Source organism: Carassius carassius, chromosome 1, assembly GCF_963082965.1.
Source record: "Carassius carassius chromosome 1, fCarCar2.1, whole genome shotgun sequence".
NCBI classification, from domain to species: domain Eukaryota; kingdom Metazoa; phylum Chordata; class Actinopteri; order Cypriniformes; family Cyprinidae; genus Carassius; species Carassius carassius.
Window position 1 is genome coordinate 31232982 of NC_081755.1, and position 24792 is coordinate 31257773.

At 39.7% G+C, this 24792-nt stretch overlaps 1 protein-coding gene across 5 annotated transcripts; it reads right to left on the reverse strand.

The window, feature by feature from the left end:
* Positions 1–9038: 9038 nt before the first annotated feature.
* On the reverse strand, positions 9039–24471 carry LOC132145125 (mediator of RNA polymerase II transcription subunit 25-like). Of its 5 annotated transcripts, none has more exons than XM_059555907.1 (20): positions 24276–24471; positions 23634–23774; positions 23514–23559; positions 23315–23439; positions 23071–23169; positions 22872–22992; positions 22132–22213; positions 21773–21891; positions 20544–20619; positions 20196–20422; positions 20020–20106; positions 17820–17905; positions 17663–17720; positions 16698–16805; positions 15972–16145; positions 13993–14100; positions 13744–13815; positions 11086–11244; positions 9736–9844; positions 9039–9558 (listed from the first exon to the last, which is right to left on the reverse strand). In XM_059555907.1, the coding sequence occupies exons 2-20, from the start codon at positions 23756–23758 to the stop codon at positions 9452–9454; spliced, it is 2088 nt and encodes a 695-aa protein (XP_059411890.1). In that variant the 5' UTR covers positions 23759–23774; positions 24276–24471; the 3' UTR covers positions 9039–9451. The 5 variants fall into 5 exon arrangements, with proteins under 5 accessions (XP_059411890.1, XP_059411872.1, XP_059411862.1 ...); XM_059555889.1 differs by having other exon boundaries at positions 17820–17902; positions 22054–22213; positions 24276–24470; XM_059555879.1 differs by having other exon boundaries at positions 22054–22213; positions 24276–24469.
* Positions 24472–24792: the final 321 nt, after the last annotated feature.

Sequence of the window (24792 nt, forward strand, 5' to 3'; positions counted from 1 at the left end):
TGGATAAATATTATGTTATTTGGGTCGCTTCAAGTGAACAAATCACTTGTTTGATTATACCCAGAGAGAGAAGTGTTTTCAGAGTGACAGCATTTTCTTGCACCATGATTTGAACTTGGAGCGGTTTTATATCACTAGTGTGCAGAGGGAATAGGAAACAAAAAAATTGTCTGGAAATAAAAAAAAATCTGGAGTGATATAAGATATCAGATCCCCACCTTGAGCTGGATGAAAAAGATTACTGTTCAGTGTGGCTTTTTTTTTTATTCTGCAGGCTGAAATCCCCTTTGTCAGTTAGCAAATCTTTGCAAAGGGTCAGCCGATTTTTGTTTAGCACAGTGGTTCCCAAACTTTTCCATTCCACGACCCACCTAGACAAGTGTAATATATTTCACGACCCACCAAAATATTAAAAAAAAAAAAAAAACAACGAGTGAAATTACTTTAAACCTAATCTTACTTAAAATTTTTATGACAGAAATTAAGTATTTAAGAAAAATAACCATTTTATTTTAGAGTACAACTGAAAATTTCACTACAAATTTACAAGTTTTAATTTTTGTTTACTGGCGTTAAAATATGTAGTGTCCATAAAAACGTGAAGCAGGCTCACTCCAGTGAAGTGTGATCTGCGCTGCTGTGTTTTGTTGCATTCATGATCCTTCCGTGTGTGTCGGCGAGAACGGAGCACAATCCAACACTTTTTTAGAAAAGCATAAGAAGCAAAGCAGAACTATCTAAAACAGTTTGGAGATTAAAATAATTGTGAAATAGGTAAAAAAAGACCGATTGAACCTTTTAATGACATTGCTCTGAGACCTTCAAAACACGCAACGCACACGGACTTAATTGCAATTTGAAAATCACACTAAGGATATTGCAGTTCATTATTAATGTTGGTGGGCTATATCGTTGTGATGAGTGGGTTCCCAGTTCCCGCCTCCTTCTTCCTGTGATTGTGAAGATTTTAATGTTTTACACTGGTGCCGAAGCCAGGGAGGAAGGAGGGGCGCGCTGCCGAAGATCCTTCGCCGCTGGGGTGAATCCGCAGTGCCATCGAGCAGGGCGAAGGAGTCTGCCGCCGAGGGTGCGCGATGTGGTGGGCTGGAGTGAGTTGCCGGGGGGGGGGGGCGAACTCACTCCAGCCCACCGCCTCGATGACTCCTTCGTGGAAAGAGGTGGGAACCGGCGGACAATCAAACAAAGTTTTAATAACCAAATAAACACAAAACAGCGCGACAGCCCCTCTCGGATGACTGCCGTGCACAAATAAAAAACAAACACAAAATAAAACCCAGGCCTGGTCCTCTCTCGTCCTTCACTGTCATCGCTCCTCTTTTGTATCTTTCCGATCTCCTCCGTGGTTCTTGAGACCGGTGAGTGTTGCTCATTTCCCAATCACTCCACCGGCCTAGCTCTGTTCCCATGGCACTAGGCCCCGCCCCACTCGTCACATTCGTGCAGCCCTAGACTGAACTGTGTTAGTGTCTGTGTGTCATTGAAACGCAAAATTAGCTGCAGCCAAGTGACTTTGTGCGACCCACCTTGTTCCATTCCGTGACCCACGAGTGGGTCGCGACCCACAGTTTGAAAACCCCTGGTTTAGCAGACCTGGCAACCCTGTTACTGTTGCTCTACTCCACTCACAACTATGTTCCAGTATGTGCTTTGCTTGAGATTGATGCATTAGCCGCCTCTAAAAGTATTTTCATCAGTCTCACCAAATTTAGTTTGACATTTAAGTTACTCAATATTAACTTACTATTATTTGAATTATTTGTTATACAAACACATTTCAACTTGCAACAGTGTTGTTGTTCTGAGTACCTGCTGCCGGATCAATCACTCATGTTATGAAGCCAAAGTCACAATATCGTTCCTTAATAAAGGTTTGGGCAAGAAAGACTCCCGTGTATGTAAATCTCTCATCTACAGGGACAATTACTTGTATAATGAGCAATGGCGCAGGTGAATGTCAGTTAGAACATATTTAATGCGCATCACATCGGATATGTCAATCTATCGATGCACTCTACAGCAGAGACAGACATCTGTCCTTTTATCGACACGAGACAGGCCTGGTAATGCATAAGAATTCCCTGCTCAGCTTCGCACTTTGTGTATTTGTGTAGGAGTGATATTTGTGCGTGTATGCGTGAGCGAGGTACAGAACGCATGTGCACGCGCTCCGCTTTGGATGTTGCGTTGCCATAGCAACGCCGGGAGCGAGCACCCAGCATCTAGCTTTAAACACTTCCAGCGCGCACCTTTACTTACCTATTTAGAGCGAGGTTGTGCAGAAGATCGCAGTAAATAATTGTGAGGGATATCTCTCGATACATGGGGGCGTGACAACTTGAGTTGGTGCTTGGAAGAAATGGGTGGTAAATGAAGTGTGAGAGGAGGAGGGAGAGGTCAGCGGAGGAGAGACAGAGAGAGAGGAATGAGGGATATCAGAGGGCTGATTAGCACTGAATTGATAACATTCTAAATTCAGAAACGAGGAATCAGTCAGTGCCTCACTCTCTCTCTCCACTTTTAACTCTTCACATCCAACTCTGCGTGTAGTGCATTTGTTGCTCACGATAAACGTCTGATAGATGAGATTGTGGCTGACTTTACCTTCCTTTATCCCTCTCTTATTTTTTTTTTCTCTTAGAATGGATATGAAACACAAGTCTTTCAGCCTAAAATGATATTCACATTTAGCTATACGGCTTCCTCAGAGGGGGTCATATGGTCCAGTGGCCAATCCCGAAGGCACCCAGGAACTCCCTTCACCTCACTGTGGTCTCCTCCGTTGATCTCTGCGGCACACTAGCTCCACTGACATCACATCTATACAATTAGCTCCCTTGCTCTCTTTGAATACCCCCACCCCCTTCCCTTCCTGCCTTTTGCCCCCGAACTGCGCTCAATGCAGTAGTAGAGGAGGCATTGTTCACAGCCCACAGCTCAACCCTGGAATTGTACACCAGTAGGTTCTCTCTCTCTCTCTCTCGTCCAGCTTCAGCATCCTGCTCCTTCTTCCTCTCCCTCCCTCTCTCTCTCTATTAAATTTCCAGTCACACAACAGTGCAGTGGATATCCCTCCCTCCCTCCGGTTCTCTCTCTCTCTCTCTCCTCTTTCCAATCTCCTACCCTCTCCCACAGATACCCTCCTATGTTGAAATCTTCCTGGATCTCTGTATGTCTCCCTGTTGACTGCTCTCTCTCCGAGTCAAAGCCCTCAATCTCCATTGATTAAGACTGCAAGCTGTCCCCCTCCTCATTTACAATCGCCTCATCTCTTCTGCTTTCACCCCAATTAAAACAAAACCTTTCTCTAATTTAGTTCCCCCAAAAACACAAACACACTTCTCCGGCATGGCCGTCATGTACAGTATGTTGTGTAGTGTGTGTGTATTTTGACCATGTGAACTGTATTTTTCTTGGTAATTCTCCCTCTTTCTGTCTCCCTCGCGGAGCAGCTGAAATGTGACTGATTATGTGGACACCACAGGCCATTAAATGAACAGTGATGCGGGCCGGCTGGAGAATTAATGCAGTTCACATGATGAAGACAGAGCGGGCACGCAGAACACTATATAGGCCCTGTGTGTGTGATTACTGCCCTTCACAGGGAGTCGAGGGAAAGCACGGCCCTTTGAGCTCTGAGATGCTTTACTAGTTTTAGTGAACACGGCGCGTTTCACGCCACGCTTCAGAGTTAATGCTTGCCGCCGTGTCATCACCCGCAGAGTGAAATACTATGGGATGACACGTGCTCTCGGGATGAGTTTCTGCTCAGTTTTGCTGTGCCTGCTAACTGTTTTTGTCATGTGGGTCAATGATGTGATGATCTTTTTTAAATTATTTCAAATCTAGTCAAAATGCAATTCACAAATGTGATTTGATCAAACATCTCTGTATTAAACTTAATTTTGATAGGTGAAATGTGTCATGATTATATGTTAGTACAAATACAAAGTTCTAGCATGAAACTCTAGATGGCGCAGTCTGATAGAGCTAACTCAATGTGACATAATGACATCATCACCTGTCACAGCTGATTGGTTCTCTCCTGTATCGGTAGCCAATGATCTTGCACTTCAGAAACCCCTTTGGTCTTGGGACTTCCCCAGCTCCACCTATTTAGATCTTCTCTGGGACATTCATGTATGTTATATGTGCAGCAGCTATTTTTCTTACATGCTCACAGCAGCATGTTGTGGACGTATTGGCAGTAGCAAGTCTCTGTACTTTCTCTTCAGAAGCAACAGCAGCAGTGTATCAGATCTATTCCACCAAGACCAAATACATTAACATGCCAATCCCTTGAGAGTTGTCATGATAGAACTCATACATCTTATTATGTAAACAAACTGTTTCACAGCTTATTATTTATCATTATTTTTCTAAACAAAGAATATGATAAAGTGGATCCCTGCAGACCCGCATGACTGAGTCAAAAAGTCTCTTAAAATGTCAGAAAAATTTTTTTTTCTTGAAAAATATTTTAAAACATTCTAACGTTATTTTGACATGTATTTAATGTGTAGGGAAAATGCAACACGTTCATTAAACTGGACCTTGAAAACATAATTGTTTTTTTGAAACCATACAAACCTAACATGAAGATTTTTTCATTTCCTTTATTGTGAACTCTATTTAAAGGGTTTCCTGCTGTAGTGTTGTTCTCCAAAAGCCACTCATGTTCTGGCGTTTGAGTGTCTAATGCAAAATCTGTGCCTCTGTGTTTTTGTAACATTTATTTTGTCCACCAGACATGTGAAAAAGCGCTGCTTCCTCTCTGCTGCATTAAACCATGTCAGCAGATTTAGCCACATCAAAATTGGCTATTCTCAAGGGCATGTCAGAATATATCTAATGCAGTAAGTAATTCATGTCATGTTTGTGTCAAACCCTGTGTTGTCCTCTCAAGATGACAGAAAGGTGGGGATATTGTTCTTTGCGTGCCTTTTTGAAAGGCAGCAATACAAAACAATAATATGCAACATGATGTGTGATGTAACCATGTGTGACACTCCATGGGCCATCTTGCGGTTACTTCCAATTGCATTAAAGTTTAACTACTGCATTAGCACAAAGCTCACTTTGACTGTTAACTGCATAATGTTAGTGCAATGTTAGCACTTTGCTCAGTGCTGATTGCTGAGATGTGTGTATATACAGATGCATATGTTCCCTGTGACAGCAAATATTTTCTGAATGACAGCTTGGCATTGCAGGAGTGACTTTCATCTAAAGCTGGACTGCACTACAAACACTTACTAAATCACAAACTAAAAAACACAAGCCCTAAACCAGGGTTCCTCAAATCTTGTCCTGGAGGGCCAATGCGCTGCAGTGTTTAGCTCCAACCTTGATCAAACTCACCTACCTGTGATTTTTTTAATGATCCTGAAGACATATATTAGCATGCTCAGGTGTGTTTGATTAGGGTTAGAGCTAAACTCTAAAATAAGGTCCAGGCCTGGTTTTCGTCGTCACTCCTCCTCTTATCTTTCCAGAGCTCCTCCGTGGGACTCAAGACTGGTGAGTGAGGTGTCACTCATTATCATTAACTCCACCGGCCTCTCTCCGCTCCCATGGCTTTTGTCCCCGCCCCACTCGTCACAGGTTGTTAAATCAAACCAATTAGATTCATAGCATTAAACTATGTTATAAATTAGAAGCAGATTGGTTCATGTTGCATATGCAGCCAATGAGCTTACTGCTTTACATATAAATTGTCAGCAATAACTAAAGCAGCTCGCAGTTGGCTTTCAGAGTTCCTCTGAAATCCTCCACCTCCCCAGCTCCACCTGTAGAGATCTGCTACAAGTTATTAGATGTGCTAATTGTGCAGTAGTAGTATGCGTCTTAAATACTCACAGAACTGTATCGCGTATGAATTGGAAGTAACAAGGTCCTGTACTTGCTCTGCAGCAGCAGCAATAATCTACAACAACAGCAATAACAATCAGCAGCAGCATATTGCAGATCTATTTCCCCAAGACCAAATACATTAACATTGTCATATCCATTACCATGCTAAAATCTTCATAGAGTTGTCATAGAAATGCATTTAAAATATTTCCAGCTATGGTAATAAGCTTATTACTACAGTTCCAGTCCAGAATACCAAGTGGAAACAGCAGCATCAGATCTGTCCCACAGATCCACAGTACTGTGATGCTTATTGAGAAGTGTTAAACAAGGACATGAAAGCTTGTAATTTTTTTTATGCGTTAGCTTCAGCACACTGGGTTTGTCTATACTCATGATTTAGATGAAGATAAAATTACATTTTATGACCAAGTTATGCAGACGAAAAACATTCTAATGGTTTACATGCTTTTTCTTTCCCATGCATATATTTGTATTTTTAGAATTACATTTATTTATAAAACTTCTGATTAATAAAAAAAGTATTAAAAAAAAAAAAAAAAAAAAATATATATATATATATATATATATATATATACACACACACACACATACATTTTTCAGTGAAACCGCATGGCAAGCAAGGGATCACGAGTTCACATTCTGACCTAATTTTTATTAGTATATACAAAACTTTTTATTAATGTCATTTGTTCATGTTTTGTCTTGCCTGGTGCACAATCCAGCCAGAACTGCTTCTGTTGCCCTTTCAAAACAAAAACTACACGAAAACCTTGAGTGGAACAGTGAGATTAAAAAGTGGACCAAACCAATCAAAACACGGTGAAGTCTGTTGATCAACATGAGCACCATGAAAGCGCCACTGCAGTGAACCCATTTCGATAAGCTCTTGTGTTGCCTTTTTACACACTGTCTCTCAATGGGCTGTGCTATTGGTTAATATATTTCCCATCAGACCTCTCAGCTGCACCTCCTGTTCTTAGCCGCACATCAGCCGCTGTACCCCGTCAGGTCAGGATTTGCAGAAGGCTTAGTCTTGCTGTGAAAGAAATGCATTAGATCTTTCTTTGTCCTCTTTTTCCCTCCTCACATGGTCTGACCCGTTCAGAGAGAGGGCAACGCGGTGCTCCTGCGCGATTCAGCCAGAGCTTTTGCCCCAACTCACCACAGGAGCTCAGCTGCTTTTGCCTTACATGTCAAGCAAAAAACAGATCAGCTTCCCCACAGCGGTGCAATTACACCCAATAAACATCTTCACTGTCAGAATACAATCCCTTCAAATGCTCCCTCGTAGCATGAAACTCAAAACAAAACCCTCAAATCAAACCCCCGACCCTTTTTGGATGTGGAATAGATTAGGCCTTCGAAAATCACAAGAAAACACACCTGTATGCCAAGCCTCGGTCAATACGCATCCATTAAGGCCACAGATGCATTTCTCCCCCAGAGGTCCAACAACCACACCACTTTTTCAACAACACTCGACTTCTGTTCTCCTGCCACTGTGTTTCATATTTAAAACAAAAGACTGTCAAAGCGATCGCCCCCTAAAACAAACTCTTTGTGGCTCTGTGACCCGCTTATTCCCTTGGCTACAGCTCAACGTGGAACGAGCAGACGCTGCAAGATTGAATGCAGCCATACGGCCACTGGAACTGCAACAATACTCGCTCTTCCAGATGAGTGAGCAGAATGGCCAACTCCTCACGTTAAGCTTAATATACTGAAGCAGAGGCACCAGTCATCACTGTCTGTGCCACCGCGATTTATTCACTGCGATGCTACTTTATTTAGACAATAACGAGCCAGAAAATGTGCATCAACACACATCAAACTGTGATAAGTGCAAACAGTCTGCGTATCCCAAGGAATGCTATCTAAACCAAGCTGGCTTTAAATAGGAACAAGCACACACTAGAAAGTGTGAAAGTGAAAAAAAACAAAATAAAGAAGGAATAAAAGCAAGGGCCCGCAGCCCACAGTTGTTCAGCTGTTGACGTGACCTGGATGGCAGTGAAAGGGATGAGCAGCCGTCACTGCGAGACAGAAGAGCCTCTATCTCTATGAGTGTATGCGGCGTGTGTGTGAGGAAGGGATAGAGAGAAAGCTTAGAATCAGATCCCAGTGTCAGCGTATCTTAGCAACCGTCTCCGAGGTGACAGGGACTAACATCACTTCCTGTCTATGTGAGAATGTGTCTGTATACTAAACGTGAAAAAGCATACAAAAATGTGCATGCCAGTAAAAACGGTCGACTGCTCTCTGACCAGAGGCTGTTTAATTCTCCTGAATGTCAGTCAGCGCTTGGTAACTCACATAGTGCGCCCATTTTCCCATTACTGGAGCGATGGATTCAGGACACGCACTCCTAATGTGACAGATATGTAGTAATGTCACATGGCACTTCATAATTAATGCCTTAGGGTGCTCTGAAAGAATAAGCATGATGGGATAGTTGCGTTCAGTCATTAAAGTGTTTGTTCAGCACACAAGATGGTTAATCAGAATGGTTCAGTGTCAGATTTCCACTGTAGGTATTTCCATATATATGTAGATTGTAGTCGTACATTGTGTCTGCGTCCAGCCTGACTACGTTATGCAAAGGAAAGCGTGGCCAAGTGCTGCCATCTGGTAGAACTAGTTGGCACGGAGGTCCACTGTATGGTTCCATGACATATTGGAGTGGTTAATTTTAACGCTGTGACACCATTTGGCAGAATCGAGCGTTTTGCAACCTATCATTAAGTCTATTTAAGTCACTCATCCGCTGCTATCACAGCACTACCAGGTTGACACACAAAAAAATACTTTGCCTTGAAGGGACAGTCCACCAGAAAATTAAAACCGTCATCATTTGCTCATCCTCATGATGATCAGACATTTGTATGACTTCAGAAGAAAATCAGTTATACTAAACATATTTGGTTCCCATTGACTTTCATTGTAAGGACATAAAATACAATGGAAGTTAATGTGAACCGAAACTGTTTGGTTATCAAAACTTATCAAAGTATCGTTTTTTTGTGTGTTCTACAGAAGAAACCAAATGCATAAAGGGTTTGGAACGGCATGAGTGTGAGAAAATGATGGCAATTTTAATTTATGTAGGTGAATTATCACTTTAAGGAAAACCTCAAACACAAAAATTGCTAGAGAAAATTAACTTTATTCATTTTCATAAAACAGCATGCTAGATTTCAAAAGACAAATTAAGAAAAAGTAAAAGCGATAGAAAGTAAAACTTTCATAAAAATACAATAGTAACCGGATTCATTTAATTAATTTTGAGGCGAGAGGAGGTGTAGAGTGATGGACCGCCTTGCTCTTTGGTCCGTCTGTATGTAGAATCAAGTTACCGCTCTAATGATACGCTGATAGGTTTGTGTGTAAATGCCTCAATGAATACGTGAGTATGAAAACAAACTCCTGATCTCACTCTGACAGCTCTAATCTTCCCCATGCATCAGCTTCTAACAGAAAGTAAAAAGAACAGAGCTTAGTTGACTTCAGTATTCTGAAATGAAACCTCTGAGGCAAAGAATGATGGGTAAAGCAGTCCTTAGATAAGGTCCATAAGAATTTCATCCTCCATTACGCTCGACACCTGAGGCATCCCAGGATTCTGTGAGACTGGACCCCGTGGACCTGTAGGGATCATCAGCGTACCTGTGGGAATATAAAACTTATGGCATAAATGTATCTAAGAGGTTTAAAAAAAGATTAAACATAAATAGCAGTACAAGCCACAGCAAATAAATGAAATCACTTACACAATTAACGAGGTCAACAGATGTGATAAAAATAAATTGTGCTAATGATACTGTACTGGAAATTAAGCGCTACCTTGGTGAGGCTGCCTCCACTGAGACTGCATCTGAGCGCCCCCTCCTGGTGCAGGATGGACCATCTGCTGGATGGGATGCATTCCCTGCATGCCCTGCATCCCACCCTGCTGCAGAGAGAGATTATGGAATATAAAAGCAAGCTTAACTATGAATGGCACTTTTCATTCCATTGACTTGGAATTTTTACAGTATGAATGCAAATGCAGGAGACAGGAAATGCAAGCTCAGGCGAATTTTGCTGCGTTTCAAAGTTCAAGTTTGGTGACCTCTTGACCTGTGAATTCATATCACAGGAAGACGTGCAACCTATAGATTATTTATGCATCGCAATGTGCCCTCTTATCTGGATTAAAAGAATGCAAACTTTAAATACGCAGGATTGCAGTAAAGTGGAGCAGAATGCATATTTTTATGCAGCATAGGTTTAATTAGGAAATAAGAGTTAAATTATGTTAAGATGATGCAGTGTGTGGCGTCATATTACAAACTTTGCCGCATCTGTAGAAATTCCACATGCTCAAGTTTCAGTGTGACCGCAGCTTAAAGGGATAATTCACCCCCCAAAAAATGAACATTCTGTCATTAATTAATCTCCCTCTAGCCGTTCCACACCTGTAATAGCTCCGTTTATCTTTGGAACACTCTTCGACGCACGTTCATGAGAGTACCACGACACATGTGTGGTGCTGCTGATGCAGGATCTAGAAGCGCCGCGGCTTGTTTGCAAGCAGAGGATTGCATACGCATGCAATGTGGTACTGTCGTGAACTAGAGTTGGGGGATGTCTATGCATCATGTCTGGAATCAGACGATGTCTATAGTGAATGGACGATGGACGATGGATGATGATATCGGGGGGGGGGGGGGGGGGGTGCTCTATGATTGCGGGAGAGGAGGAGGAAAGAACTGCGATGCTGGCTAAACATTGTGATATCTGTCAGCCATCGGCAATGGACGATGGCATCCGAACCCTACTGTGACTGCATTGAAGTCTGACATGGAAGAGAAGAACTGTTGAATAAAGTTGCTATTTTTGTTTTCTTTGCACAAAAAAAAGTATTCTCGTAGCTTCATAAAATTAAGATTGAACCACTGTCGTCACATGGACTATTTTAATGATGTCCTTACTACATTCTACATGTCAGGGCCTTGACTGTGGCAGTTGTTTTGCTGTCTATGGAGGCTCAGAAAGCGATCAACTCTTCAATATCTTAATTTGTGTTCCAAAGATGAATGAAGGTCTTACAGGTTTGGAACAACATGAGGGTCAGTAATTAATGACAGAACTTTCATTTTTGGGTGAACTATCCCTTTAAGGAAGTCCTATAGAAGGGCTTCACACACTTACAGGTTGTTGGCTGAGGAGGAGGCTGCGGAGTTGGGGGTTTGCGCCTGGGTTTGGGAGGCGCAGCATCCCACCAGGGGGCTGGGCTTGAGCTTGGCCCACCTGATTGGGCGGAGCACCTGTGACCGGCGGCTGCTGATTACCTGCTGCGGCTGCTCTCAACTAATGAAAAGCAAAACCACAGTGATGAAGATAGAAAGTAAGTGGACATGAAAAGGCTGCTGTAAAACACTGTGTTACATAAGTGCTAATTCTGTGTGCGAGTCTCAGGGGAGAGAACTGTGAATACAGAGCCACTGTAACTGCGTTAAAGGTATTAAAAGGGACATATTCCACACTTTGTAGTATTCTTCCCAGAAGCCCACTTATAATTCATGTCAAGGCTTCTCACACCAAATACAGTTGTAACTTAGCTTTACATAACCATTTCCCACTCTCTTTTTAGTCTCAGCCCATGGACCAATAGTAACACAGATATTCAGAGTTTAATTTGACACAGTAAAAAGGACTAGATATTCACAAGCAGAATTGTTTATTCTATGGACGGAACCCACAGGAGATTACAGGCTATTTAGACAGATTAAATGCAGTTACTATATATTAAATAATACAACAATGTAGTAACATATTTCATGCATTTATTATATATATATATATATATATATATATATAAAAATAATAAATTATAAATAATAAATATATATATATATATATATAATTACTAACAAATTAATTTGTTTTTAACTAAACATCATAAGAACAAATAGTTTTTGAAAATCTCAGCCTCAGGTAAAACATGAAACATACACTTGTAACACTGTACGTTTCTCATTTTATTTAAAATATCAAACTCAAAAGACTCACTGATTAGGGAATGTATTTCAGTGCAACCAGTGTAATCCATTCCATTTCCATATGAATGACTCATAAGAGTCGATTCTTTTCAGTGAATCAAATCATAGAGCATGACCAGTGTAGTCTAATTCCCCAAATGAAGGACCCCTGGGGAAGTCGTGGCCTAATGGTTAGAGAGTCGGACTCCCAATCGAAAGGTTGTGAGTTCGAATCCCGGGCCGGCAGGAATTGTGGGTGGGGGGAGTGCATGTACAGTTCTCTCTCCACCTTCAATACCACGACTTAGGTGCCCTTGAGCAAGGCATCGAACCCCCAACTGCTCCCCGGGCGCCGCAGCATAAATGGCTGCCCACTGCTCCGGGTGTGTGCTCACAGTGTGTGTGTGTGTTCACTGCTCTGTGTGTGTGCATTTCGGATGGGTTAAATGCAGAGCACAAATTCTGAGTATGGGTCACCATACTTGGCAGAATGTCACTGCACTTTCACTTTTTCACTCACTTCACTTCACTTTGAGTAGGCTCTTTTGAGTGTGGGTCATTTACATCTGAGAAATCTGACTACACAGGTCACACTTATTTAGATGCACTAAAATAATTGACTCATAGTACTGATTTGTACAGGAATAGGCTGGATTAGGCTTTTATAAGATTTATAAGATTGACTCATTCAGGAATGGGATGGACTACACTGGTTGTGCTGTGTTTATGTTGGTTGCCATCTAGCAAGGGCTTACTTAGAATAAGCTGCAAAGTACACCTGACTTTATTGTAATGTGACACCACCCTCTTCTTGAACCTTAATCAGACTGCATCTTTAAGACCTCTATGTAAATGAAATCTGTTATGTTTGGCTAACCTTTTTGCATTTGAAATAAGAACTATACTACAAAGGTACTGAATACTGAAAAGGTGTTGATTTGTCGATGAAATATAGGTGGTCATATCAGTTAATGTGCTCATCGACACTATTATACATTCTGAATAATCAGTTTTTGCAGCTTAGTTTCCATATATGGACTAGATTTAAACTACCATTTAAACGTTTGGAGTTAGTAAAAAAAAAAATAATAATAATAATTTTAAGGTGTCCTTGTTGCAGTATAATTTTACATTAAAGTACTGAGTAATATTAATTAACTACATGTACTTACTATATTGTTAGGTTTAGGATTAGTTTTATGGTTATTTACATTTAATTATGCATAATTTGTTATTATTAATAATATGCATTAATAATAAGCACATGTAATGTGCAACAAGGACACCTTGATATAAAGTATTATTCAGCAAGGATGCATTAAAATGATTGAGATTGATAGTAAAGACTTTTAATGTCCGTTAGATTTCCATTTTAAACAATTGCGGTTCTGAAAATGATTACTGATTCCACAAAAAAACATGAAGCAGCACAGCCATGTTCAACACTGGTAATAATAAGAAATGTTTCATGAGCAGTAAATCAGCATATTAGAATGATTTCTGAAGAATCATGTGACATTGAAGACTGTAACTGAAAATTCAGCTTGGAATGAATTACACTGTAAAATATATTAATATATTAACATTTGAAACTGTAATAATATTTCACAATATTACTGTTTTTACGGCATCTAATAATTGTGGCCTTGGTGAGCATAAGAGACTTCTTTCTGCAATGTCCCCTTTAATACACAACGCCGTTCACAAGATGGAGAAATGGCAGAAAATCAAGCAGCGAATCCCTGTGCTTGCAGGAAACATGGTCCTACATGTGTGTGTGTGTGTGTTTGTGCGTGCATGCATGTAGAATTATGTTTCTGATTCTCACCATGTTGTTCTGTCTCTGCTGGTCCTCCATCAGTATGACCTGACTGACGGAGGGCAAGCCCACCACCACAGACTGAGGCAGAAAGAGAGGGACAGAGAGGAGGAGACCAGGAGGGTTTAGAACAGCATGCATATTCAAGCCGAGGAGAAATGCAAACAGGGCCAGTGCACAGGGCCAGAGACAGACAGAGAGAGAGAGCAGGGCAGGGGAGAGAGAAGAGAGGAGATGGGGGAAGCACTGCTGCTTTACCTGCTGTTGCACGTTACCAAGCGTAACGGGGATGGGGCCCGGCGGTCTGTTGAGGAAGTTCTGATTGGGTGGGACCTGTCCAGGTTGCATCTGAACAGCATTGTTCATCTGAGAAAACAGACAAGCGATGGATTAATGACAGAATTCAAGAAAAAAAGCACCAAAATAAAACAATTAAAAAACAAGCACACTTTAGGCTAATTTTTTGGTTGTTTCATTTAAGTGTCCCAAAATGCTGTTCTCTCATGAAGGTATATATTTGTGTGTGAGTAGGTTTTCATAATTGTACATGTTGTTATGCTAGAGTTCACATGGCATGCACATTTTCAAGTGTGTGACGGTATAATTAATTTTTTATGTATGTGCACTCATGTTTGAAAACAATTATTTTATTTTTTTTGTGCAGTGATGTATTTTAGGTTCAATACAAGTTAAGCTCAATCAACAGCACTTGTGGCACAATGTTGAAAACAATTACTTCAACTCACCTCTTAAAAAAAGAGCCAGCTAAAAATGGAAGTAAAAGGTTTTTTTTATTTGTATTTTTCTTTTTTTTTTTTTTTACATTTTTTAAGACATTTTATGGTCTGTATTTTTCCAATGTGCAGACAATTTTCAGCTACCTGTTGGACTAAAACTTCCTCCTTTTTGTTTTACGCACCTGAGAATTCATTGTTTTTTCTTTTTGAGTGTATACAAATCCTGTTTGATGGATAAAATAACATAAAAATAAATAAATATGACTTTTATATATTATTTTTATAAGAAATATTCTGACTTCACTGGCCTGTAAATCAATCTTATTAGGGAGTTCCTTTGTTTTGCCTCATGTAACCAACTTACATCCAGCGTAATACTGCTATAGTATTACGCTTTTCCATTTTCAAAAAAAAAAAAAAAAAAAACTACACATATATGATAACTGGAGTCAGCCACAAGATTAGATGTTATTGTAGTTAAACAAACACATGCAGATCTCAAGAACACCCCTCTATTTCACATCTCCACAGTCCTAAACAAGAACTTTTCAGATCTGGACAAACCATGTAGATCACCAATTTCGCATTAAAAATTGCTAATTTTGCCAAAAGGTGAGCAGTTTAAATATGCCACATGTACTGTCGGTTGAGCGTTACTAGAATATTCCTCTAAGACTGAAATTCAATAATTTTTCCTAATTCATAAGTCATAAGTAGCATGGGTATATTTTCAGCAACAGCCAACAATACATTGTAAGGATCAAAATGCTCAATTTTTTTTTAAATGCCAAAAATCATTAGGATATTAATTAAAAACTATGTTCCATGAAGATAGTGTACATTTTCTACAGTAAATATATAAAAACTTAATTTCTGATTAGTAATATGGATTGCAAACAACATCATTTGGACAACTTTAAAGGCGATTTTCTCAATATTTTTGCACCCTCAAATTCCTGATTTTTTTTTTTTGTTGTTGTTGTTGTATCTTGGCCAAATATTGGTGTAACAAACATAAATGGAAAGCTTGTTTATTCATATTTTTTATGATGTTTAGATCTCAATTTAAGAAAAATAGACCCTTTGTGTGGTCCGGGGTCACATATTGTCAAGGTAAAACAGGTTCCTCATCTCAAGTTTCCTCTAGAAAGGCTGGTATGATCTTCAATATTTGGCAAGTTGATGCCAAGCAGGACATGTGTCAGGGATACTATTTGGTAATTTAACCTGTATTATGTTGCAGGTCCTAAAATAGTTATCGATCAGCAGGCATGTGTTTTAAATTGCCAAAGCAATGACAAGTGAATGACAACTTAACAAGTGTTCATTTTAGGTGCCATATGGATTGTGTGTGCAACATCAATGCAGAGCCAGGGACAGCTGCTCACAAAGTGCAAGAGATGAGATTTCAGGTGAGCATTTTTTTATGCTGTTCTGTCCATTTTATATCAATAACTGTGTTTGTTTATAGTGAAGACTACACCGTTTCCTGTGACTCACCGAGCGTTGCTGCTGCACTTGTTTGTGGTTAGTGATGACCTGCCGAATGCCATTGACGAATCCGCTCTGGTCATTAGGGATGAGTCCCATGAAGATCCTCTTCCTAGACGAGTACAGCAGCATCAGCACACGCACCTCACACGGAGCACTGTGGGGGAAGTGCACACAGCCAGCCTACACAAACACACACAATACACATCAAACTATGTCCCAATCCACACATCTAGACAGCACACACAACTAGAGTGACTGGAGAGCTGCCTGGGCCTACACCATCATATTTTAAGACAGGATTAAAATGAACTAAGCAGCCGTTTCCCAGACACAGACTGAACCTAATCAGTGTTAATGGTGATTCACTACTGAAGGATCTCTTAGACTGCGTCAAGGGATCTAGCTCCAGGGTAAAGGTTCATTTCAGAGCCTTTCATTTTCAGAGGAAATGCTGGCTATGTGAATTTTTTTATTATTATTATTATTCATGGCTAAATATGAACATCTTTCTAACATTCAAAAACAGAGGAAGATCTCCCCCAAGAGGATGAAGACTGTTATTACACACTATTACATTTTCTTTAGAAATCTTCAATGGGAAATATACATTAAATATAGCATAGAATATAGATAAATGCATGGAGAACATAAAAACTTGGCCTACATGAGAAGGTTGTAGCTTGATTATTAATTCTGAACTGACTGAGCCTATGATTCTGTTACTGTACTCACAAATCCATTGGTCATGATGCGATACAGTCCCTTCAGAGACTCCATATCTTTATTAGTAAACAGAAACTGCACCATACGAGAGTTCCTGAACAGAGGGCCCAGAGTAGTCTATAGAAAGACAACAAGACACAGGAACCATCACTGCATTAATGTGACCTAGATGTCTGACCAACCACAATTCAGCATGAATATATGCCGTTTAGGTTGACATGAATTTTAAAAGTTATGTGAGAGTTTAAATTTATATTCCATGCGATAATTCTGTAATTATAGTATGTTTTTTAACTTAAGTATAATTAAAGTTAGTAATCTGTGCAAAGAGTACAGTATGTAATGAATGGTCTACTCATTTGACAATGCATTTTGTATACTGTGTGCATCAGAGAAGTATGCATAGTCCGGCATGGGGAGTGAAAGATAAGAGGAAGGACAACATGAAAGAAGGTGAGGGTGATGGTAAAGAAAAGAGGAGGAGTAGAAGAAGAATTATGAGAGAGAAGAGAAAAAGATGATGAGGAAACAGGAGACGAGATGACAATTATGAGTAAAAAAAAAAAATGGGAGAAAAATATGAGGAAGAGAAAAAAGATAAAGAAAAGTAGAAATGGTGATTTAGGAAGAGGAGAAAAGAAAGGGGATGAAAAGATGATTGAATGAAAAGGTAAAGGTTATGTACAAAGGGTGATGATTAAGGAAGAGATGGAGTAAAAAAAAAAGAGGAGATAACAATGGAGTAGAAAAGGAGAAAAATACTGAGAAGAACAAAAAAGGGAAGATGATACAGGAAATGCAATGATGATGAGAGTAAGGAAGAAACAAAAAGATGGGAAAGGAAGAGAAAAAGGACCTGAGAATAAAGATAATGAAGGAGATAATATAGGAGGAGGAGAACAAGAATAAGAAATCCTTGCTTCCTTCGCAAGTCCAGTAATACATCCTGCAGGAAACACTATATTCACATTTACCAGGAGCTGCTGAGGGATGAGCTGCATGATCAGCTTCTGTGGCCACTGGTCTGTATTTCTGAAACAAAAGAGGAGAAAAAAAAAAAAAGAATCCTCTCTGTGCATCTCTACCATATATTCTACATTATGCAAATATGAGCCAATCGGAGTCACTCACAGATTCTCCCCTTGGCTGACCTGGACCTGGCAGGGCAGGGAGCGCGTCAGTTTTGTGTTGGAGTCCATGGAGGAAGCCTTGGGCTTCTGCGGTGATTGATGGAGACAGAGGGAGAGGTGACAAGGGGAGGGAGAAATAAGATGAAGAGGTTAACATACAGAGTAAAAAGACCTTGCTGGCAGAGATGGACGGTAGGACTTAAGGCAGAGAAATATACAACCTGTGTGTGCAACTTCCAGAACAAGAGACATCACACTGACAATGGAAGAGCTGCAACGTTATTATGTCAAATCAAAACTAATGAGCAAACGGACCATTTTAAGAATATTTGACGGAACCTCATTTTTTAAAACTGATGACTCAATCAACACAACAACATATTGATTTTAGAATTTTTGGACATCTTTACTAAATCCACCTCACAGTATCGCTGCAAATGGACAGTGTGGAGAAAATGCAGGACTCATCTGCAGATCGACAGAGTTTTGGCGCAGAATTACTATTGATTTAATTTACACAGTGCAGCTTGGCAGTGTTTGTGTTTGTGAATAGTGTGCGGAGAACTGTGGGAACTCATCATCCAGATGGTGACTCTACGACAGGCCTTAACAACCGAGCGTGCCGCCATGCTTGATAAGCGCACATTGGTTTGCTGGCATGTTATTGACCAGATGGTGATAATGATCATGGCATGTGCGTCTGTGTTTTTGTTTCCTGATCATTTGGGTTGACCCAGTGTCAAAACAAATCATTTCAATAGCTGATTGTGCGTTTGGGATCATTCGTTGCTGAGATGATCTTTAGGCCATTGTAGAATAGCCAATAGAGTTTCATTCATCTAAAAAGAAAGCCTCTCCCATAAATCAAGCAGAAAATCAAGAAACATCATTGATCCCATTAAAGTCCCTGCAAATGGCACCCGAGGCACAATACCCACGGGTCACCTAACAATACATCAATGAAACACGACTAGATAGCTTTACCAGATCAAATAAATCCTTTTTTTAAAGTCTAGAAAAAAAAAAAACATTTCATCACAGGTGAGTTATGAGATTTTTTAAAGAGATTAACTGAGATCCCTTTCAGCTGTGAGGCATGTGTAAAACATTATCTATACAATCTATTTATTTTAATTTCCATTTAGTTTTGGTTTTATATTAGTTTCAGTCATTTTAAAAATAATGTATAACAATTTATAATTGATATATTATAATGTATATACTTTTAAAGTAATTCAATAGTTTAAAAATATTTTGTTTTAGTTGCCAAAGCAACATTCCTAATTATTTGTTAGTTTACTTAACATTAACGACACTTGCTTGCAAAGCTTTATTAGTAATGTATTGACGACATATTTGGTGACCCTTTAAGGTTTTTACATAATCCTGGGACATTTTCTGTTCTTACTACACTCTTACTGCACATTTTCCAGTTTACGAAACCTTTTGAGTCTCCAATACTAAAAAGTGCTATTTTCTTGAAACTACCTTGTCAGACCAACAAAATAACCCCAAATGTTGCCCCAACTAGTCAAACACAGTTGTCTGAACAAAGAATTTCATACTGTTGAAATGTTAAGGCTTTGTGAGTTCCGAGCATGCATTGCAACATGAATAAATTATGCAATTACTGTTATAGGATTATTGTTCTGCTGTTTGCTGACTTCATTTAATAGTTATTTGTTGCACTGTGATGTAAAGAACTCATCTTTTTAACATGTGTTGGTTATCACCGTTCTTGAGGTTAGTGTGTCTAGTTTTGAGGTCTAGAGTATGTTCAGCAACTCATGTGTCTTTCCTGGATATCTTAGTCTTGTAAGTTGTTTTACAAGCAAAGACAATGTTGTCTACTTATTTGATTAAGTTGCCTATAAGCATTTGTCATTTGTAAACGAACATAAATTTGATGTGATGACTTTATACACACACACACACAGACATATATATATATATAAATATTTTTTTTAATCATTCAGGCAACAGAACATTTTTTTAGCCAAACCTGCCTTGAGAATTGTTTATCCCTCGACATTCAGATTTTTCTACACATATTAATACTGCAACATACTGTATCTAAGGACATTGTTCTCTTTCTATAAAGCAAGAGATTCCAAGTGAAGTCCCTATGATTTGGAAACCACAAAACTGATCTGAAGAAGACTTTAAGATATTGCTATGACGTCACTAGTATAGTTTCTCACCTCCTGCCATTCTAGAACTCCACTCCATGCTACAATCTTATTGGCAACACCTTGCTGTGCCCCAGCTTGAGGTGCAGGTACAGCTGCCTAAAAAACAAGAACATATTGAAATTGTACAGACTCCAAATGAGTCCAAATAAGTCAGAAATCACAGAAATACATTTCTCAAGTCTGACCATGCCAGGCTGTGTTGGCGGCGTCTGCTGATTGGTGGGCTGTGGCTGAGGGGCTTGAGGAGGTTGCTGGTTGGGTGCAGGTGGACCTTGTGGTGGGACTTGTGGCTGCTGCGGAGGTTGCTGAGGTGGAACTTGTTGCTGTGGTGACACTGTGGTAACTGTAGATAGATTGGGTTTACCTCCTGAAGCCAGTGATTGGCTGAAGGGAGTATTTTGCATTTGAGGAACTGTGAACAAAACATAAACAACTAAGCAAATGGTGTTTTCAAATATGGAAAACATAATGAAACACTGAGCAGACAAACACAGCCGAAGATTCAAGAATAAAGGGACTCAAATTCGACTCACATCGGCTCTTCTGCTGCAGAGTGGCTGCATCTAGCACCTTCTGTGCTGCATCATGGGCCGCATTTAGAGAGGAACTCTAGGACAAGAGAGTGTATGCAACAGAGGTCTTATCATTAGTGTGCACAGCCGTGCTTGAAAACAAAGCCAGATCCTTCCACCAAATACAAATGCATTCATGCACATCTCATCTACCACTTAGATCTATTCAAATCAGATTATAACAGCAGTTAGTCTTAATCTTAAGACTCAAAATGAGGCTCTGTATGCTGAAAATTACTAATAATGTGCCTCCAATTAGGCACAGAAAGAGCAAACCGAGATAAGCCTGTTATTGAGGTAAGCGCTCTGATTACTCTACATCACCGAAGCAGTGAGATAGCAGTGTCCTCACCTTCCAATGATTTAGTCAACTGCTCATTAAACATGCAAATATTTTTGCTTCCTGTTTTTCCATTTTGTCCCCATTTTCCCTGTGGCAAACCAATTTTATACAATTTCTCTGTTCTGAATCAGCTTTTCATTAGGCTTATTTGTCTTTATATATCTATAATGATATACTTTTTTTATAAGTTTTAATGTGACTACAGCAGACCATGTACTAAAATGCTTTACCATTTTTGTATCATTTTAACACCATGAAGCTTTTATATCTCACAAAAAAATTCAAAGATATTAATCCATAAATGCCATAATTTTTTAACAATAGGGGTCTATAGTTGTATCATCCGACACCCTAATCAACTAGCTTTGTGAAATCTTTCACTTAGAAGGAGACTCATGTAAATATATACGCTACCATTCAAAAGCCTAAGGTCAGTAAGATTTTTTTTATGGTTTTGAAAGTCTCATGTGCTCACCAAGACTGCATTTATTTAGTAAAAAAAATAGCAAAAACAGCAATATAATTATATTTAAAAATGTGAATCGTGTTGGCGAAGCTGAATTTTGAGCAGCCATTACTCCAGGCTTTAGTGTCATGTGATCCTTCAGAAATCATTCTAATTGACTGATCTGCTGATGAAAACAGCTGTGCTGCTTAATGTTCGTCGAAATCACAATACAGAACAGCATTTATTTTGAGACCTTTACAAAATAAATGTCTGTACCGTCACTTTTGATCAATTCAATGAATCCTTGCTGAATACAAGTATTTTTTTGGGGGGAGGAAACCTTGACCTAGTGCATATGTAATGAAGTTATATATTTGTATTAATTGCATGAACACACACCTGGTGTGGAAGGGAAGGAGGAGTCTGGGTAACTGAGCCCATAGACTGGGACACTGGCAAAGGCTGAGGTGGCAAGACAGGTTTAAGGGAGACTGCACCAGAGCCTCCTCCAGGAGCAGCTGGACACACACAGATGTAAGAGAAAGCATTAATCAGAGCAAATCTAATAATTCAATAAAATACTTTTTTTTTTTTATTGTCCCATCTGCTGACAAAAGCTGTTGATGTTATATCACTGCACTGCACATTCACAAACATATCAGGACAAGTGTCTTTCTTACCAGGAAGTGCAATGCCCCTGACTAAAACCATGTGAAAAGGGTCCTGACTGTAGTCTGGGTGTGAGGGTTCTGGTGCACCTGCTACAGAGGACGCTCTTTCAAAAAGAGATCGAAGCGCTGGAAGTTTCCGTGGAGCGATTACAGAAAAATGGATCCCCCGCTAGAGCCCAAAAAAAAAAATCAATAAAATAATTTAATTAATTTCAACTACATATCAGAAACAGACATCAGCTTTTATACAAAACAGTGAGCACATAATATTAGACTATGCTTGGATCAACCAGCATGATCAGCATCAAGGCAAAAATATTATATTGTCTCACCAGGGTTTTTACTAGCTTGCATTTTTGTTTTATTTCTGTAATACTGTACATCCACTAAAAAATGTTAACCTGAGATCCAAAATAATACTCAATACTGCTGCTGCATTGCTGTGAATTCTCTTGTAAAGTGGGCAGGGATGGACTGGGATACGGTGCACTGGGATGCCTGGTTCAATACAAGTGTTTTACAAGGACAGAAAAGTTCTGACATGAGGCCCATTTGAGAGAGATGAAGAAGGTAAAGTATCATTTTTTCAAGTGCATAAATGGCTGCCCACTGCTCCGGGTGTGTGTTCACGTGTGTGTGTGTGTTCACAGCTGTGTGTGTGCACTTTGGATGGGTTAAATGCAGAGCACGAATTCTGAGTATGGGACACCATACTTGGCTGTATGTCACTTTCACTTTTTTAATTACATAAGTCCAGTGACTTAAAGTTGCAGATCTATCATTACAACAGGACACATCTGATAAAGAGTAGATGAGTGCAGACTCACATCACGTATGATCTGGACCAGGCTGTCTGCGGTGCAGCCCGTGTAGCTGACGCTCTCCACAGCCGGTAGTAAGTATGGAGGAGAATTACACAGCAATACGCAAACCTTGTGAGTCTGACCACTGCGTAGAGAAACAATGAGAAAACACATACAGTCACCGGCAGAATTTTGATTCCACAGAACAAGATAAAGAACTCACATTTGCTCCCTCATCTTTTTGAAGTCGTCAAAGAGCTGCAGGGCCACGGAGAGACCCTCAGCTATGAGACTGCAGCTCTCTGCTCCGCCTCCCATGAATCTGCGCAGAAAGCATCAATGTAAGAGTTGCGATTTTCAGCATTTAAAACATGAAAATCTTCAAAGCGGACAAGAGAACAGCTCATCTAAACAAGCAAAAGCACACTGTTATCTCTTTTCTATCGTGGAATCGCAGCAGCCCTTACTGGATGCTGTCGATCCAAGAGACAAACTCAAAAGCGGAGCTGGTGGGAGCATGGCACTGGACATAGGATTCTGGAGCACAATCCACTGTGTTGAAGACCACAAGACCATACTGAGTGCCACCATACTATAAAAAAGAAAAAAAAGATGATCAGATGTTGAAATGACAGAACTAATTTAAAGAGCAGGTGTCCAACTCACATCTCCTCCAAAATCTGTTTCAGCAGGTGGTCCTCCGTTAAAATACCTGCGATCACACAAGGTAGCTCAGTACAGAAGTATTACAAATGCCAGGATGAATAAGCAGGTGACAACTCTTACTCTATAGTCGGTAGTATGTAATTGTTCCGAAGTGATTCAAAATATGGTCCAAGGTTTGCAGTTCCCTCTATGACAAACACCACATCTGACACCTGATTAAACCCAGACTTGGACGTCGGGTCCATATGGGTCGCCTTGTGTCTGCAAACAAGACAGGCGTTAGTATAATATCACACAGAACGTTTGCTGTAACTATTAAATAATGATAGGTATACTATTATGCAATAGTTTGTCATATAGAATTCATGTAGTGTACGCCCACTTAACCTTTACTGTGACTGAAGAGTTATATACTGTTTTTATTATTATTATTATCTATTGTCATGTCTGTTCTAAAAGCAAGAATACCGAACCAGGATATGTAACGTTACATACTGTCTGTGTCTAAATACCTAGAATAACGCCTACAAAGACATTTCTGAACGATTCAGTAATTCAGTCCATGCCAAAGATGCCTGACTCATTTTAGCGGAGATATTTTCCTCTGTTCTCATTCAGTTAAAGAGGGGCTTCATAGAAATATAACGCAAATACAAATAAACGTAAACATCAAATGTGAACACGTTCCAGTTTTACACACACAAGTCTTAGCATGTTTGTTAGCCGTTATCCTCAAATGCTAATTTATCTCGCGTGTCTTACCTGCTAGATTTGGTAGAACTGACTTCTAATAAAAATAAATTGGACTGATGCAGTCATTTATCTTGATTATTTCTACACCAGCCGTCTTAAGTTGTATTATGAAAGTTTCACATAAACGTTAATGTAGACCGTGATGACAACAACTATCTGAATGTACGCTCGGCACTCGACAGTTCGGTCTGGTCTCAGATCTGGGAACTGGACTGGGTTGGTGAATCGATTTATGAGTGATCGATTTTTAAGCCAAAGGTATATCAATTTCAGCCCACCTAAAATATAGCTGTGATCCATCGATCAATCAGATTACACCGCTTCCTGTGTGGTCGCAGGTATAAGTAAATAGCCAGTCCATCATCTCTACAACTAAACATAGCCTAGGCATTATAAGGAAATAAAATGTATGCTTTTGAAAGTAATCCATAAATGTCTATAAACTATGTTAGGGTGACCATATTTCGTTTTCCAAAAAGAGGACAGTGGGTACTGGGGTGTGGTTGGTTGTTGGTTTTGTAAATGC